Source organism: Ostreococcus lucimarinus, chromosome 6, assembly GCF_000092065.1.
Source record: "Ostreococcus lucimarinus CCE9901 chromosome 6, complete sequence".
Taxonomy (NCBI): domain Eukaryota; kingdom Viridiplantae; phylum Chlorophyta; class Mamiellophyceae; order Mamiellales; family Bathycoccaceae; genus Ostreococcus; species Ostreococcus sp. 'lucimarinus'.
This window is the reverse complement of record NC_009360.1, coordinates 544,082-561,103: the sequence shown is the minus strand read 5'-3', so window position 1 is coordinate 561,103 and position 17,022 is coordinate 544,082. Positions and strand designations below refer to the sequence as shown.

Sequence of the window (17,022 nt, the reverse complement as noted above, 5' to 3'; positions counted from 1 at the left end):
CGATGGCGGACGCGGACGCGATGGACGCGACGCGTCGACGTCGACCGCGTCGTTCGTCGACGAGGCGTTCGCGGCGATCGGGAAATCGGTGTGCGCGATGGCGCTCGTGGCGAGCGCGTTCGCGGCGCGGGACGCGGCGAGCGCGGAGAAATTCGGAGGAAGCGTCGGCGCGCCTACTGGGCAGTGTGGGACGATGTCGACCGAGCGATTGGAAGCGGCGAGGAGCGTGATGATGTGTAATCAAGATAATTGGGAGACGGGATGCTTGGCGAATTACGACGACGAGGCGTTTGATTACGTCGACGGCCCTGGCTTGACGAAGATTCACGGAAAGAGAAATATGGAGCGATATTTGAGGAATCAATTCGATTTTTCGAGGCAGTATTTGACAGTCGACGAGGAAGTGTGCCAAGCGGACTCTTACGTCGCGACGTGGAGGTTAGATATGTTGCTCGGGACGGGGCCGCTTCGAAACATATCCGGGATAAGCGTTTTAAAGTTCAACGCCAATCCGGAATCGCGGAAGATTGTTTACCATCGGGACTACCTTCCGGACGGCCCGATTTGGGAAAACGCTCCTATAGTCGGACCTTTGGTGAAACTCCAGCGTCAAACGTACACTTCGTGTATGCAAACCGACTTCGGGTGCGCAAAAGTTTTAGGGGGCGTCGAAAACGAAAACGACGTCGGCGGAGTGGAAGCGAAATAGAATTTAGGCTCAATCGGACTTGTGTAGTAAACGTATTTCAACAGCACTATTATTCGACCCAGCGACGAGCCAGGCACGACATGTCTAAGAGTACGACGTCATTCGTGCTACTTAAACGCACGACACCGTCGACACCATCGATGGTGATGAGCTCGCCGGTGTCGCCGCGGGACGCGTCTCCAGAATCGGTGACGATGATGACTGACGTCTTCTTTCCCGGTCGCACGATCTCGAGCTCTTGTTCTGTGACGGTCTCTTCGGGTGCTGACTTCGGCACGGTCTCTAAGACCTCCACACCGTCACGCGGGCGCGAGGTACCGATTTTCACCTTGAAACTAGAACCCGCCGGCGCGACAGAGGTGATGTAACCTTGCGCGCCACTCGTCAAACGCACGACGACACCCGGTAGGAAACGACCCTTGTAATCTTCCGGCCACGACGCTGCCGCCGGTGGGGCGACGTATTCATCTGCTTCGTACCCACCAGGCGTTTGACCGTATCCACCGGGCGTTTGACCGTAGGCGGCACCTGGCGTGGCGCCGACGCCGTATGCGTTCGGTGTCGGACCCGCCAGGGCGCTGGAGTCGCCGTACCCGCCTGGCGTGTAACCGACATTTCCAGCACCCCACCCGGTGCCTGCAGTAGACGTCGGCTCCCAGTTGTCCTGGATGTGCGCCGGTGTCGCGGTGGGGTTCCAAGCGGCCTCGCGCGCGGGCGTCATACCGCCGTGCATTGGCGTCATACCGCCGCCGTGAGCCGGTGTCATCGGGTAGTGCGCCGGAGTTCTCGAGCCAGGAGCATCGTACATGCTCGTCGCGCGAGGAGCCAAGAAAGAGTCACGACTCGGGGCAACTTGTGGGACGTCTAAGTGCTCGCGATTGACCGTAACAGTGCGTGCCTGCGCTTGAAGCTCGAGACGGACGGACGTGTCGGTGACGTCGACGATGCGTCCGATGTATCCCTTGTACACACCAGCGCGAACCTTCTTCGTTTGACCGATGAGCGGATCCTGGCCGCGGCGACCAGGTCCACCAAAAGCACGTGGTGGTGCAGCTCTCGGAGCTTGAAGACTTTGAGACATCAAATCACCACGCAAACCAGAAGTGTACGAACTCTGCAAGAGAGCATGACCTGGAGACTTCGGCGGCATGCCATGCGCGCCCATCATTTGGGCAGCCAGACCACCACCAATTTGGGAACCCTTGTTACCGCCGTGTGCCACGCAATTTCGAGCGCGAATGCAAACGATACCGCCGTGTTCTTGTACGTGCCGAGCTCGAATCCAGAGCGTACCCTTGAAGATGTGCTCTACCGTACCCGTGGTGTCCTTGTACTTGCCGTCTATGATGCGAACCATCGACCCTTGATCGATGGTGTCCATGTGAGCGTCTTGTGCGGAAATGTTCCTACTCAGCAGCTTCTTTTTCAACTCATGAAGCTTTACGGGCCTGATCTCGGGTCGGTCTGGGGTGCCGGCATTGGTCATGACGAAGGCGACATCCTTCTCGACACGAATGATGCAACCGACTTCAGAGCCTTCGAGCATCGCCAAATCATGCAAAGCGTACTCACCAATCGTGTCGATACGCTGCGTGGTTTCTTCGCTATCGGCAAGATCGTGCATGAAGACTTGGAACTCTTCGTTACTCACCGTCGAGAAGATGTGCGCTACGTCGCGTTCCACCTTCACCACCATACCGACCACGCCCTCGTGCTTTCCGTGCAACACGCGCACAGTGGAACCAGTCTTGAAGTGCTTTCGCAGTTGTTCGGACTTGAACGTCAGTAACTCGTTCAGCTCTTTATGCGACGGATTGACGACGACGCGTCCGTCGGGGTCGATTCGCTCGACGACGCCCTCAAGGTTTCTCAAATCGCCCTCGACGATGATTACTTGGTCGCCCGGCATGAACTTCAAATCAGTCTTGCGAGTACCGACGGCTTTGGACAGCGCGGCCAACGCGCCGCTGGAGTTACCGCCCTTCTCACCGTCCTCGTCGTCACCGATGGCGAACTTTTGAAGTTCATCCAACGTCGGCGCATCGGCGAGCTTGACTGTGGCTAAAGAGCACGTCTTCATGTGATACCCATCCAAGAGCTTCGTCGTGCTGCACAATACGTCCACGCTCGCACCCAAGCTGCGATCGTATCGGCCTCTTTCGAAAGACAAATTCAATCGCTTGGCTTCGGCTTCCGCGAAAAGACGCGCTGGTGGGCGGACTTGAGATTTTGTCTTGCCCTTCGCCTTGCCTGATTCCTTATCGGCGAGGTGCTGGTAGTCTATGCGCGGGACCAATTTGACCGTACACTGGTTATCGGCGTAGTTCACGTCGACGACCTGCGCCAAGTCTCCCTTGTACACGCCGGTGCGCATGCGAACCCACGAATCCACCTTGACCACGGAGACTTCCTTTGTTGTGACGCTGATCGAGTCGACCATTTCGTTAATCGGCACCAATCGAACAGGTTTACCGTGGTACACGTGTCTCATTCCTTGTAACGCTTTTCGCACATGATCTTCACGCTCGGCTTCGACGTAGATGTATCCCTTGAGGTGATCCTGCGCGATGCACGACAAGATTTGCATGGGGGGTTTCCCTTGCTTGGCCAGGTTGATCGTCTTTTGCATCAAGCACACGACGGTCTCGCGCTCTTTCCCGAGCTTCACCGTGACAAGCCAAAGCTTGGGATCACGCACCGTCGGATGCAGCGCCTGCTGATCGACGTTGGCGTCCAACTGCCCCGTCCCCGCTTCGTACCTCGGCGCCGCGTACCGCTCCTTGATCATGCGCTCCAACTCCTCCTCGTTCTCCATGCGTTCAAACTGTCCTTGATTCTCCATCCGCGCGTGCAGACGCGTGTCCATGTCTCTCCTCAACGCATCGCGCTCCTCCTCATCCAACGGTTCATCCTCCTCACCCTCGTCCTCGTCCTCGTCTTCGTCCGCGTCGGCGACGTCGGCGACGTCGTCGATGAATCTCGCCCCACCCCTCTTCTTCTTCGACGTTTTCTTCCGCCCAGAGCCCTCATCGTCGTCATCGTCTTCCTCCGCAACGTCATCCACGAACGGATTCTTCCGTTTCCCTTTCTTCTTTGAGACTTTCGCGCCTTCGTCTTCGTCTTCTTCGTCTTCCTCGTCGAAATCTTCATCCTCGTCGTCCTCAACCTCGTCCTGTTCGTCCTCATCGCCGTGATCGTCGTCCTCGTTCGCCGTGGGATCGTCCAACGCGCCCACGCGACCGCCCTCTTCGTCGCTCGCGTCGCGATCGTCGCTCACGGCGTCGTCGTCGGACAGATCTTCCCCCGCATCGATGGCTGCGCGCAGCTTCTTCGCCGAGACTTTCGTGTACTGCGGAACGATCTCGCGCACCATGACCCCGAGCGACGGCGCGTGACGTGCGACGCGATGTGATCGTTCGCGTCGTGCGCGCCTGAGCCGTGGTTCGGTCGCGCGCGCGCGAGGCAATGAGGAATGTGCGCGATCTGAAAGCGAATCCCAGCCGCGGCGGGCGCGGGGCTTCGCGAACGCGAAGACGCGCGGCGTTCGATGGATCGTTCGCGCGAGACTTGGCGCGGTGGACAGATTAGGTTGAAATACGATGATAGCGGCGAGTGGTACAAATCGATGTCTAGGCGGTTCGAGCGTCAGAGGTCGTCGTGAAGCGAAGGGGGTTCGATGGCGCGCGCTCGGTCGATTTTCGGCGCCGGCGCGGCGGCGGCTTCGTTCCAATCGAGCGAGTTTCCGGAGACGTCCAAGTGCTCGAGGGTGGGGATCGTGAGCACGGCTAAGTTGGCGCGAGATCTGAGGGCGTTTTGACTCAAATCGAGGTGGCGCAGGCGCGTGGCTCTGGCGAGGATGGTGGGGATGGCGCCCGTGAACGCGTTGGCTTTGACGTCGAGACGCTCGAGGCGGTCGACGGCCCAACGCGAAGGTAAATCGCCGCTCAGCGCGTTGTGCGCGACGTCGATGACACGAAGGCGGTCCAACTCGACGATTGACTGCGGCAGCGCACCCGTGAGTTTGTTGTGACTGACGTCAAATTCCTCCAGTCTCATGGATTGACGCTCGAGTTCGCCTTGGTACACCGAGCGCGGAAGTTCGCCTTCGAACGCGTTCCGCGAGACGTTGAAGTATCGCAGCGTCTTTTTTTGCAACACGCTCGCGGGTAACGCGCCGGTGAATTGATTCGCCGAAAAGTCCAAGTGCTCCACCTTGGGCAGCTGAGCGAACGTTTGCGGCACGGTGCCATTCAGGTTGTTGTTGGCGCACGAGAACACGCGAAGCGTTCGCGGAAGCGCTGTCCGCGGGAGCTCGCCGGTGAGGGAGTTGTGGGAGACGTCAAACAACACCCAGGACGGTACGGATGAAAGCGATGGAATCGAACCATGTAATGCATTCTTGCTCACGTCGAAGAAACGAATCTTGGCGGCGTCGTCAAAGTGAGGCACAGCGCCACGCAGCGCGTTGGTGGATGCCGAAAATATCTCCAACGCTGGGAGCGAGGCGATGTTCGGAATCGTACCCGTGAGCGCGTTGTTTGACACATTGAACATACGCAAGCTTGTCAAGTACACAAACTCGCGTCCAGGAATCGCCCCAGACAAAGAATTGTCGCTCAGGTCCAGCTGCGTCAACGGCGAGCCTTTCCTAAACAAGCCGGCGGGAATGTCGGAATACAGCGCGTTCGATCGTACCAAGAGGTACCGCAGCGTCTTCAGCTCACCGAGCATCGCGCTCAAACGTCCTTCGAGCCGATTATACGACAGGTCCAGTCCTTGTAAAAGCTTCAATTCATCGATCGCTTGCGGCATGTCGCCCTCCATGCCGTTGTCTCGCAAATCCACAAAGGCGACGCCGAAATCCTTTTCGAGACACGTCACCCCGTACCACTCGCAGTAAGACTTGCTGGACATCCAACCGTCCCGTCTGCGCCATTTCGCACCGTTCGTACGCCTGTACATGTCACCCAACGCCTGTCGCTCGCGATGCTTGATCGAATCCACGCTCGACGCCGCCCCGAACGCGTCCTCCGCCGACGTTTGAGTCGGCGCGTCTCGATCCCATCCCCACATTCCACGATCACCCGTGCGCCCGTCGCCGCCTTCCTCCGTCACCGACGTCGCCGGCGACGTTCCCTCGCCCCCGTCGTCCTCCCATCTCCCCGCGCTCGCCGTGCGTCCCGCCACCGCTTCCTCCTCCGCCGCGCGCGTCACCGCCTCGCGCACGTACCGCGTCGCCTCACTCGCGTCCCGCTTCTCCGGATCCGACATCGCCGCCGCCCCCGATTGACAGCTCTCGTGCATCGCTTGCTTAAAGTGTCCCATCGCCTCTCCTCGCGTCATCGCGCGCGCGCCGTCCGCCACCGTCGCGAGCGTCCCGCACGCGTCGCTCCGCGTCTCGTCCCCGCCTGCGCGCGCGCACTGCGCCTCGAGCGCTCGTCGCGCTCCCGCGCGCAGCGACGCCGCGGTTTCATCGTCGAACGATTTCGCGTACGCGTCGCACGGCGCGCGCAGCACCGCGAGCACCGCGCTCGAGACCGCGTCGCGCGCGTCCGCGGGCCGCGCCATCGCGCGCACATCTTCCGCGCTCGCGCGCGCCGCGGCGCGACCGGCGACGCAGGACGCGCAGGCGACGAAGAAGAGCGCGTCGAGCGCGCGTCGCCGCGCGCGCCGCGCGTCGGCGGGCATCGCGCGCGCGCGTGTGCCGCGGTGTACGCGATGTCGTTACGACGCACATACAAAACTACAAAACGCTCCATCAATGAAAACCCTACATGTAAATAAACCGCCGTCGCGCGGGGCCGCATCGCGCCGACGACGGCGCGTCGCCGTCTCTCACCGACGCGCGAACGACGACATGCCCTTCAACGTACGCGCGACGCGAATCGAAATCACCGCCGTCGAACCGCGCGCGCCACCGACGCGATCGAACGCGCATCGCGACGAAGGGAAGACTGACGAACGATCGCGCCCCGCACGCGCATCGCGACGCGAACAGAGAAACGTCGAGATCGGCCGCGTCGCGCTGTGCAACCTCAAGGCGGACGCCCGATATGGGAAGCTTTTGGTGATCGTCGATATCGTGGACATGAACAGGGTGCGTGCGAGCGCCGCGCGTACGCGAACGGGGTCGAGGAGACGCGCGATGGGGATGACCCTAACGCGAGGGCAGACCCTAAACAGCGCGCGCCGCGAACGGGACGGGGGATGGATGACTGACGATGATGTGCGGTTTCGTGAATGGTCGTAGGTGCTCGTCGCGGCTCCGGGTGTCAAGCGCGACGTGATCAGCCTTCGTCGAGTGGCGATCACGGACATGAAGGTTGACGTCGAGCGAAAGTGCGACGAGGCGGCGCTCGCGGCGGCGTGGAAGAGCGCCGACGTCGAGGGCTCTTGGGCGAAGAGCGCGTGGGGCAAGAAGATTGCGCGACAAAACGCGCGCGCGAATCTCACGGACTTTGAACGATTCAAGGTTGCGCTCGCGCGCACGAAGCGCAGCGCTCTCATCAAGAAGGCGCTCGCTGCGTAAATCGAATGGAGGCGCTCGTTAGATGAGCCTCGCCAGACGTCGTAGCTACAATACTAGAAGATAAACCGGCGACGGACGATGAGCTCGCGGGCTTTGAAATATTTTACATTCAATCGTTCTCGTTAGAGCTACTGAGCTATTGCCTCTGTTCTCGTTAGAGCTACTGAGCTACTGCCTACATGTCACTCGCGTCGCCGTTCGTCGTCCCGTCCCCGGCCGCCTCTTCCGCCGCGACCTCTTCCGCCGCGACCCGAGCTCGGCGGCTTGACTCGGACGACGCGAACGGATTCGCTCAACTCATCCTCACATCTCAGACACACCGTTGCCTTATCCCCGTTGAACATCTCGAGATCTAAACACTTCGCCTCGCACGCTGCGCACTCGGCGTCGTGGCTCACGGCGCTTCGTTTCACGCTAGGCGGCAGTCGAACGAGGACGTCGCACGCCGCGCTCGAGCAGTACAGCTTTCCGGGCGACGTCGCCGCGGGATCGAGCATCAACACGCCCGGTCTATTCGACGCCGCGCACTCGGGACACGTTGATACGCTCACGTCGTCCGCGACTGGGTGCTCGCGCGGGTGCGGTGAGCCTCGGAGTAAAGCCTTAATTCGAGGCGCGCCCTCGAACGGGGGATGGTTGAAACAAAACGGACACAGCGGATACGCGCGCCCCGTGCCTTTTTGGGAAACTATCAACAGTTCGAAGCCACATATCGCGCACGTGCGACCGTTGTGTTGTTTGAACACGCCGCCGATCGGGAGTTCGTAAACCACCTCCTCGGTCGGACAGTAGAGACGCTGAATGCGCCCGGTCGCGCCGACGAGTTTGAGATATCTCGAACACCGACCGCACTTGGAGTACGGCGTAGACTCCGTCGTCGTGTGCGAAAATGACGCTTCGAAGAGCGCATCCATGGCGGCGATGTTTGTGGTGAAGTAGTTGAACTTGTCGAACATCTGGGCGAGAATATGAGCGACCACACCCTCGTACGGGGCCTGACCTTTGGCGACGAGATCCAGCTGTCGCTCGACGTGCCGACGCACCGTGGGCAACACGAGCTCGGAGTCAATGGCGTGATATCCTTGAACGAGCGTGATCCCGAGCTGGCTCGGCACTATTCGACGGCCTTTTGCGACATCGACGTACTTGCGCACTTGGATGTTGTTGATGTGCGTCGGTATTGACGCATCCGTGCCGATGCCGTTCTTCTCCATCAAGCCGATGAGTTCGCTCTCCGTCAAGTACTCTGGCGGAGATGTTGATTCGCTTCGCAATCGTACCGACTTGAGAGGTATTCTCGCGCCTTGGACGACGCAGACGGGCAATGAACTATCTTCGATCATCCTGTGCGGCATGATCTCCGTCCACCCGTGCTCGATAACGCGCTTACCCTGCAGCGTAAACTCTTCGCCGCCGGCGTCCAACGTCGCGGTTTGCGTCTCGTATTCGCAGTCGGGCGATACGCTCGCGATGAAATGTCGCGATATGAAGTCGTACAGCCGCCACGCCTCACCGCCTCCCACTTGGTCTTCCGTACTCGCACGCATCGGCGTTATCGGTGGGTGATCACCCGCGTCCACGCCTCGCTTGGGCGACGTCATCGAACTTTCGTCGAGCAAGCGCGAGACGAACGCGCCCCACGTCGGATGGGACTTTTGAATCGTCAGCGTCTGCTTCAACTCGAAACCGCGAGGGTACGCCGTGCTTTCGGTGCGTGGGTACGATATATGACCAGCCATGTACAGACGCTCGGCGACTTGCATCGCACGGTGGGCGCCCATGCCCAAACCCGCCGACGCCGCCTTGAGCATCTCGACCGTGTTTAGCCCGCTCGGGCGCCCGCGCTTTTCCGCGTTGACCTCAATCGAGGTGACTCGGAACTCGTTGGCGTCGTTCACGAGCTGGAGAAACGCGCGCGTGGTTTCTTCGTCAAACAATCTCGTCCGTCGCCACGCCGGCGCGATGGTGTCCCCCGTCGCCGCGTCGTCAAACGAGGCGTCCAGCGCCCAATACGGTTCGGGAACGTGACGAATAATCTCCAAGTGTCTCTGCACGGCGAAACCGAGCGTGGGGGTTTGACACGGCCCGTACGACACCACGCGCGCATCCAAGCGATCGTACTTGTTCAAAAAATACTGCGTTTGGAATCGCGTGAACGCGACGCCCATCTTCAAATCCAACTCTTGCCTCGCGTCCACGGCGAGCGCCTCGTTTCTGTTCGGTTCGCCGAGCGTCCTCATGGCGCGCTCGATGCTCTCTCGCGTCACCGCGCTAAACTTGGCGCGCAGAATCCGCGCCGACGGCGCCCCGGGTTCGGTCGCTCCCGTTTTCAACCCCCCCGCGCACGCCTCCATCACCTCGAAGCATATATTCTCCCCCTCCCGGTCGCAATCGAGAAACAACACGAGATAATCGCACCCTCTCGCCTCGCGTTCCAGATGCCCCACCATTCGCCCGTCCGCGCGCTTCACCACGTCCGCCGCGAACAGCTCCCCCGGTTCGCACCCCTCCCACGCCTGATACCGCGCCGAAAACTCCACGCTCGCGACGTGCCCAGTCGTCGACGTCACCCGCCACTCCGCGCGTCCGTCCCGCGTCCCGCTCGCGAACGCCCACGACCCCTCTCGCGCCGTCGCGAACTCGTGCACCTCCGTCGCCAGCCCTCGCCGCGCGACGACGCCGCGATCGCCTCCATCGCCTCCGCGCGCGAGCGTCCTCGCGATCGCGCTCGCCAGCGACGGTTTCTCCGCGACGCACAGGATTCGCGTCGGCATCCCGCGTTCGGCTTCGCCGCGCCGCGTTCGGCGCGTCGTCTCGCGTCGTCGTCGGGCGCGACGCGCGTGTGGTCGTCACCGTCGCGTCGCCGCGCGCATGGCGTCGCGCGCGCGTCGACGCGCGTCGTCGTGCGCGGTCGCGGTCGGTCGCGTCGAATCCGTGGCGCCCGCACACGCGGGTGTCTCGGGTCGACGCGACGCCTCGGCGCGCGACGTCGCGACGCGCCGCGCGACGCGTCAGACGCCGCCGCGCGCCGCGCGCCGCGTCGGACGCCGACGCGGACGCGCGACGAACGATCGCGCGCGATGGCGGGGATGCAGGTGACGCTGGACGTGCAAAAGGTGGACGCGGTCTTCTTCATGTACTGCGCCACGCTGGTGTTCGCGATGTCGATCGGGTTCGCGCTGCTCGAGGTCGGGAGCGTGTCGATCCGGAACACGAAGAGCGTGCTGGTGAAGAACGTCTTGGACCTGTGCGCGAGCGGGGTGGCGTATTACGCGGTCGGGTACGGGCTGGCGTGGGGCGCGGGCGAGGACGGGTTCGCGGGCAGGGACGGGTTCGGGATGCGGTCGGCGAAGTTTGACAGCGCGAATCACGCGACGGCGGCGGGGGCGCACGCGAACGCGTTCTTTTCGGCGTGCTTCGCGGCGACGAGCGCGACGATCGTGTCGGGGGCGGTGGCGGAGCGGTTTCCGTTTCAGTCGTACGCGGTTTTGTCGAGCGTGGTGGCGGGGGTCATCTTTCCGATCGTCTCGCACTGGGCGTGGGCGGAGAACGGGTGGGCGAATCCGGTCAGGGGGGGTGGGAGGGTGTTGTTCGACGTCGGGGTGCTGGATTACGCGGGATCGGGCGTGGTGCACGTGACGGGGGGACTGTGCGCGCTCTGGGCGGTGTACGTCGTCGGCGCGCGCGCGGGGCGGTTCTCTCACGGACGACGGGCGAACGATATGCCTCAGCAGAACCCGGTGTATCAGGTGATCGGAGGCATGCTCATGTGGTACGGGTGGTTCGGGTTCAATTGCGGCAGCGTGCGGACGCTCGCCGAAGAGCATTTGATCACGGTTGCGCGCGTCGGTCTCGTCACCGCGCTCTCGGGTTGCCTCGGCGGTATCACCGTGGTCTGTATCGATATGTATCGCGATCGCAGTCGCGTTCGTCCGGCTCGAATGATCAACGGTATCCTCACCGCTCTCGTGAGCTCTTCCGGGGGCGCGGCGTTCGTAGAGATTGGCGTGTCCCTCGTCATCGGCGTCGTCGCCGGAGTTTTATACGTCTGGGCGTCGGACTTTATGGTGCGCAAGAAGCTCGATGATGTCGTCGACGCCGTCGCCGTACACTTTTTTGGCGGTATTTGGGGCATCGTCGCCTCCGCGCTTTTCAGTGCGCCGAAGTTCCTCAAGCACTTTTACGGCGATTCTTACAAGGGTTGCGGGTTGTTGTACGGATGCTCGCACGGCGGCGCCGTCTTCGGCGCAGCCTTGGTGTTCCTACTCGCCTTATGCGCTTGGGTGTCCGTCACGGCGCTGGCCGTGCTCGCTGTACTCAAGTACTTCAATGCACTCCGAGTGTCGGCCGACAGAGAATGTAATGGGCTCGACAGGTCCATGCACGGCGGTTCATCGTACACCGAGTTCCAAACGACGATTTTCAGGTTCAAAGACAAGTCGGGCAGCGAGAGTCAAATGGAAATGCGCGTTCGCGCTGGCGATGCGGCTCGATTTGCCATGGTGCTCAGCGAAATCATGGAAACCGACGCGAAGCCTACTTCCGTCGCGACTAGTCGGCGGTCGTCGACTAGTGACGGCAGCCTAACTCCATCTCCATCGCAAAGTCCAGGGCGCTCCAGTGCTCCGTTGCTTCCTGGAGACTTAGGAAGTCTCGGCGAAGCCAAGTTGACCATCACCGAGGAATGAACCTGCTCTCGAGTAAATTTTTGTATCCGTTAATCTAGTGTATCGTTGTCATTACAAGCTAAATTCTTCGTCACTGTTCGCTCGGTCGTGCAAGTAGAAACGCGAAGGACGGATTCTCGAGAAAAGTTCCCGGAAGGCCGAAACCGCCGTCGAGCTGTATACTGATCGCTTGCGCATCGAGATTTTCGTCGATGCTGAACTGTACACTACTATCATCGTCGAGTAGAAATGAGTTACTCGCATGCGAACTGTTATCTTCCTTCATTCTAATTCGCATTTCGCTCAAAACCTCGGCGTTGACGGATTCCGTGCCGTACTTGTCGTCCCAGTACATCGTGCTGATTCTGTAAAGCTGCTGAATGCTGAGTTGAGGGCATAGCTCCAAGGTTATTTCATTCAAAGTCTTCTGCGGCTTTTGGTGGATCACTAGTAGATTGACAGCCTGGCGAATAAATCTCAATTCATCCAAGGAGTCTTCGCCGACGGCTTCGTTTTGGGGCTTGCGAGCCCATGAATCGAAAAGAGATAGACCCATCTTGATGTACTCACCGTTCGAAAACGAGCAACATTCGCGCCGGAGAAGAAGGGCGTTGAACATTTGAACGTTTATAAAACAAAATACTTGAACGAAGAAACGTTTGCTGAGTGCCTGGGGGACATTATTTAAAGCCATCGCCTTGACGGTTTCGTCCAACGTGTCCAAGATTCGCATCCAGCCTTGACCCAACTCGGGGCGAAGGACGCCCGACGCACTGCGTGCAAGAGTTGCCGTACCTGAACGCTGTCTCGGGGCTTGAATGCAAGTAGCAAACTGTGGAGTTACGTCCTTTTTCACACGGTCTCGTAGAGTGCCATAAATCTTTTCCACGAGCGCCGCCAGCTGCTGCTTGAACAGAAACGCCGGATATTTGGCGTCGATGTGCGAGACACCTTTCACGCCAGGAGACGATGTCGACACCGGCGTCGTAGCGCGCACAAACCGAGAGTTCAGCCGATCGAATAGACCGCCACTTTTCCTTCGGTTTTCTTTGCTACCCGACGCGGTCGTCTTGAGCGTTCGCTGCAAGAGCTGCAGGAGAATAAACGCATTAGTGAGCCAGTAAGTCAGCGCCGCGTAATCTTCGCCTGCGTCCTCCAAACTTATGTTGATAGCATCCATGATCTTGTCGAACAGACTCGTTCTATCCAACTCAAACGTTCCCCATTTGAGTAAGCATCTAAAAATAATGCACGCGAGCACTGGAGTCCCATTCTCCATGAATCCCGCATCCCTCGCGTCCTTCTCGATGAAGTTCAACAAGACTGCGTACTCCATGTGCGAGCGGACTTGTTCGAGCTTCAATTTCCGCGCGTCCAGTTCAGCTTGTTCTCGTTCGAGGGCTGCCTCTACGTCTTCGCTATTCGGCGTATCTGGAGTCCGCGGGGACTCCAGAGTGTCCAACCCGTCCATGGGCGACATCGGGCTGAGAATTGAAGCGAATCGTCCGCCAGTCCTCACCGGCGAAGGCGAACATTGCGACTTCATCGTTGCGTTTTCCTTCTCCATTTCGCTCATCTCTGTGCGCAACTGATTCACTACTCTTTCAAGATCGGTACGCTCTTGCTGAAGCGAGTCGTTTTCTTGGCGCAATTTTGAGTTGAGTTCAATCTTTTCGCTGATTCGTGTGTTCAAATCCCCGAGCGCACTCGAGGACGCGGACGCGATGGTCGCTTCACCGGTTGCGATTGAATGTTTAGCCGGCGACGCAAGCGAGTCGAGATGTATCGCTTCTAGTTTCGAGTTCAGCTCTGCGAACTGCGCCTCTCTCGTTGCTTTCCACTCTTGCAGCTCTGCGAGTTTGGCATCGCGCTCGACCAACGATTGCCTGAGCACGTTGATTTCGCCATCTTTCTGCGACGTAACTTCAGACACTCGAGACTCAACGATTCCGTGCACACTTTCTCTCGCGATAGCAAGTTCCTTTTCCAATGTCTCCATGCGCGCGCGAAGCTCTTGTTCCATCGAGGCGTGGCGAGCGTTTTCATCTTGACGGGCGCGTTGCTCCATGGCAGTGCGGGCTCGCTCAGATTCGAGCTGCTGCTCAAGCGACGACTTCGCTTCGAGAAGCGCACCAGTTTCCCGTGCCCTGGCCTTCGCGACTTTGAATTCCTTGCGAGCAACCTTAGCTTTCCAGTGAGACTGGATGCACGTGGCCGCTTTGTTCGTGGTTATTTCTGTCGCCCGAGTCTGCCGGAGAATTCGTCGTGCTCTCGCACCTCGAACGATTGCCTGAATCTTTTGCACCGCGTCTTTGGTCCGCTCGAATTGAACTCGCGCACGTATGGCCCTGAATGCAGTCTGAATTCGAACGGCTGCAATTTGCTCCCGTATGCTGCGAACCCTCTTGCGAGCAAGCATTCCACGAGCGGCTGCGGCAACCTTGATCGAAGCCGATCTCAGCTCGGTGAACTGCTTACGTTTGACGAACGCGCGCGCCCTGCTTTGAATCTCGATGGCCGCCTTGTTCAGCTTATTCAGGCGTAGAACGTCCAAAATAGCCATCTGACCCGACCTTAGGAAGACCTGTGTTTTGCCGATTTGCCATCCATCGACGTTGGCGGCTTGCAAAATCCCTTCGAGTGCTTCGCGTTCACGACCTTCGAAATACAGCGCGGCTGCTTGCGGAGCAAGGAGACCAAAACGCGCGAGAAAAATCTCGATAGGCTTTCGCGATGGATATCCCGCACAGCTGATGCGAATGGCCTCCAATACACCCCCGCAGCGAAGCTGCTGAAGAACGTTTGCGCCTTCAAAGCTCGACGCCTTGGACGCTGCGTTTGGCTTGATGCATCTTATGTAATGGGGTTCCGTCGCGTTAAGCTTTGACATGAGCTCACCGAGCTGCTTCTTGAAGCGCGTACTCACGGAACTAAACTTTGTAGACGACTTTCCTCGTCCAGACGTTTCCGAAGAGTCATCACCAAGCGCGAACATTCTAACGAGTTCTTCGTGGGATCCGCTTGCCAAAATTTCTTCATGCTCTTGGATTACGAAGTCTTTATTCTTGTCGAGGAAGGTATTACTCTCATACGTCACATCACCCGCATAATGAGAAAGTGTGAACGCAGTTTGAGACAACTTGGGCTTGCTGAGGCGTTGCTCGTCCTTGAGACCAGTGTACAACTTTTGAGCAAACTGCTCATCCGTACTCGACGCCAGCATGCACGATTCGTCAAGCAACGATATGATTCCGTTCGAACGCCGCTCGATCACGTCGAGCATGTCCTGATTATCGATGAATTCGATGTAAGACCAATCGATACCTTCTCTTTCGTACTCTTCTTGCTCCATCTTGAAGACGTGCTGATTGAAATGTTGCTGAAGCTTCTCGTTGGCGAAGTTGATGCAGAATTGCTCAAACGAATTCACGGCGAAGCTCTCAAAACCGTAGATATCGAGGACTCCGATGAACGCTTTGCTCGTCGCATCTTGACCGATACTGATGTTGATTCGATCGACGAGCGAATCGAATAACTTGGAGTACAGACTCTTCGCGAGCGCATCGCGCGAGTGCGTCGCGGCGGCGGCGGAGAGGGGCTTGTGAATGACTTCATCAGCGAGGACGATTCTTCTCGTGCGAAGGGAGCGCTCGAGCTTTTCGGCATCGAGCTTTAAAACCGCGGCGCAATCTACCAACGCGCCCTTAGCGGCATCGCTGGCGAAATCACAGCCTTCGTCGTCGGTATTGTCGATGAAACAAATATTGCCCAAGTGCAAAATACCCGCGACGACGCTCATGATGCTCTTCTGCTCCGCCTTGGTAATGCCGACCACGTCCATGGCGTTCGTAGTGCGTCTGTACTCCTCCGAGTTGTCCAAGCCATCTAAGTCGAAACACGCGCTCTGGTTGGTGTAATTATAAGCAGATGCGTCCTTCAATCGCCAAGTCTCTCGATCGCTCTCTTCTGCTCCAGCACACAGCTGATAAAAGATGTGAAAATTCCGCTCGGGATCGCTCGTCTTCACGACGCGACTTCGCTCGAGGAGGTACGTACGGATCGCCGCCCCACTGATACGATATTTCGAATCGAATTGAAGCTCCACGTACTTTCCAAATCGACTACTGTTGTCGTTTCGAACCGTTTTCGCGTTCCCAAACGCTTCCAACAACGGATTACTTTCCAACACTTTATCCTGCGTCGTCCTACCTCCACCCGCGTCTTCATCGGACGACGATCTGTGCGCGATGTACCGCATCAATAACTTCGCCGTCTCTGTCTTCCCCGCCCCAGATTCCCCGCTCACCAGCACGCTCTGCGACACGCCCTCCGTCCGCAGCGCCTCGTACGCGGCGTCCGCCGTGGCGTACACGTGCGGACTCAGATCTCCCAATCGCGCCCCTCGATACATCGACATCATGTGTTCATCATACAAGTGTCCGACGTCCTTGAACGGGTTCACCGCGATCAGGATCGACCCGGTGTAGGTGTAGATGTCATCCGTCGCGTACCGCGCGCGCAAATTTTCGAGCACGCCCGGTTCGTGCAGATGGTTCAGCTTCACCATATCCTCCGCCGTCGCGCGTTCGCGCATCAGCACCTCTCCCGCGTCGCACTCGCGCTCGCCGTCTTCGCCCTCAACCTTCACGCCGCACGCGCGTCCATCGTCTCGCACGGACGCGACGACGCCCGGCAGATGCGTCGCCGCGTCGCCATCTTTTCCATCGCTCGTAATCCACACCTCGGCGCCGATCGCGAGCGCTACGAGCGCGTCTCGCGCGTCGACCATCGCGCGTTCGTCGACGCGCGCGACCGCCCGTCTCCGACGCCCGTCTCGCGTTCGCGCGCGCGCGACGCGCGTCGTTTTGACTCCAAACGCGCCGAAGCGACGACTCCAAAGCAACGACTCCGAACGGACGCGACCGCATTCGACGACGCGCGATGGTGGCGCGCGCGCGCGCCGCGAGCGCGTTCGGCGCGCACAGAAACCTCACGCACGCGTACGCGCGCGCGCGCGACGTCGCGCGCGCGCAGCGAGGCGACGCGCACGCGTCGCTCGCGACGACGGTCGGGGACGCGCGCGGCACGTCGAGACTGCTGGACGCCGCGCTGGGCGC

At 59.5% G+C, this 17,022-nt stretch overlaps 7 protein-coding genes across 7 annotated transcripts; 3 read left to right on the top strand and 4 right to left on the bottom strand.

The window, feature by feature from the left end:
- Positions 1–193: 193 nt before the first annotated feature.
- OSTLU_32269 (predicted protein) lies at positions 194–709 on the top strand (the record flags this gene model as incomplete). Its single annotated transcript, XM_001418485.1, has 1 exon — positions 194–709. One exon carries the CDS (start codon positions 194–196, stop codon positions 707–709), a length of 516 nt encoding a protein of 171 aa, XP_001418522.1.
- A 49-nt stretch (positions 710–758) lies between these two features.
- GTA3501 (predicted protein) lies at positions 759–3,575 on the bottom strand (the record flags this gene model as incomplete). Its single annotated transcript, XM_001418238.1, has 1 exon — positions 759–3,575. The coding sequence occupies one exon, from the start codon at positions 3,573–3,575 to the stop codon at positions 759–761; it is 2,817 nt and encodes a 938-aa protein (XP_001418275.1).
- Positions 3,576–4,354: 779 nt separating this feature from the next.
- OSTLU_32267 (predicted protein) lies at positions 4,355–6,277 on the bottom strand (the record flags this gene model as incomplete). Its single annotated transcript, XM_001418237.1, has 1 exon — positions 4,355–6,277. The coding sequence occupies one exon, from the start codon at positions 6,275–6,277 to the stop codon at positions 4,355–4,357; it is 1,923 nt and encodes a 640-aa protein (XP_001418274.1).
- A 427-nt stretch (positions 6,278–6,704) lies between these two features.
- Positions 6,705–7,232, top strand: RPL14 (Ribosomal protein L14, component of cytosolic 80S ribosome and 60S large subunit; the record flags this gene model as incomplete). Its single annotated transcript, XM_001418484.1, has 2 exons — positions 6,705–6,806; positions 6,960–7,232. Coding segments are annotated over 2 exons (375 nt in total), but the record flags the coding sequence as incomplete, so codon positions are not given.
- Positions 7,233–7,420: 188 nt separating this feature from the next.
- On the bottom strand, positions 7,421–10,012 carry OSTLU_32265 (predicted protein; the record flags this gene model as incomplete). Its single annotated transcript, XM_001418236.1, has 1 exon — positions 7,421–10,012. One exon carries the CDS (start codon positions 10,010–10,012, stop codon positions 7,421–7,423), a length of 2,592 nt encoding a protein of 863 aa, XP_001418273.1.
- A 338-nt stretch (positions 10,013–10,350) lies between these two features.
- OSTLU_45928 (Amt family transporter: ammonium) lies at positions 10,351–11,999 on the top strand. The gene has a single exon (XM_001418483.1). The coding sequence runs from the start codon at positions 10,373–10,375 to the stop codon at positions 11,924–11,926; it is 1,554 nt and encodes a 517-aa protein (XP_001418520.1). The 5' UTR covers positions 10,351–10,372; the 3' UTR covers positions 11,927–11,999.
- OSTLU_40911 (predicted protein) lies at positions 11,997–16,499 on the bottom strand (the record flags this gene model as incomplete). Its single annotated transcript, XM_001418235.1, has 2 exons — positions 11,997–13,581; positions 13,723–16,499. The coding sequence occupies 2 exons, from the start codon at positions 16,497–16,499 to the stop codon at positions 11,997–11,999; spliced, it is 4,362 nt and encodes a 1,453-aa protein (XP_001418272.1).
- Positions 16,500–17,022: the final 523 nt, after the last annotated feature.

What these genes read in the sequence shown, in the direction of transcription:
- OSTLU_45928 (XM_001418483.1), top strand. Translation starts at nt 10,373, where the DNA reads ATGTACTGCGCCACGCTGGTGTTCGCGATGTCGATCGGGTTCGCGCTG.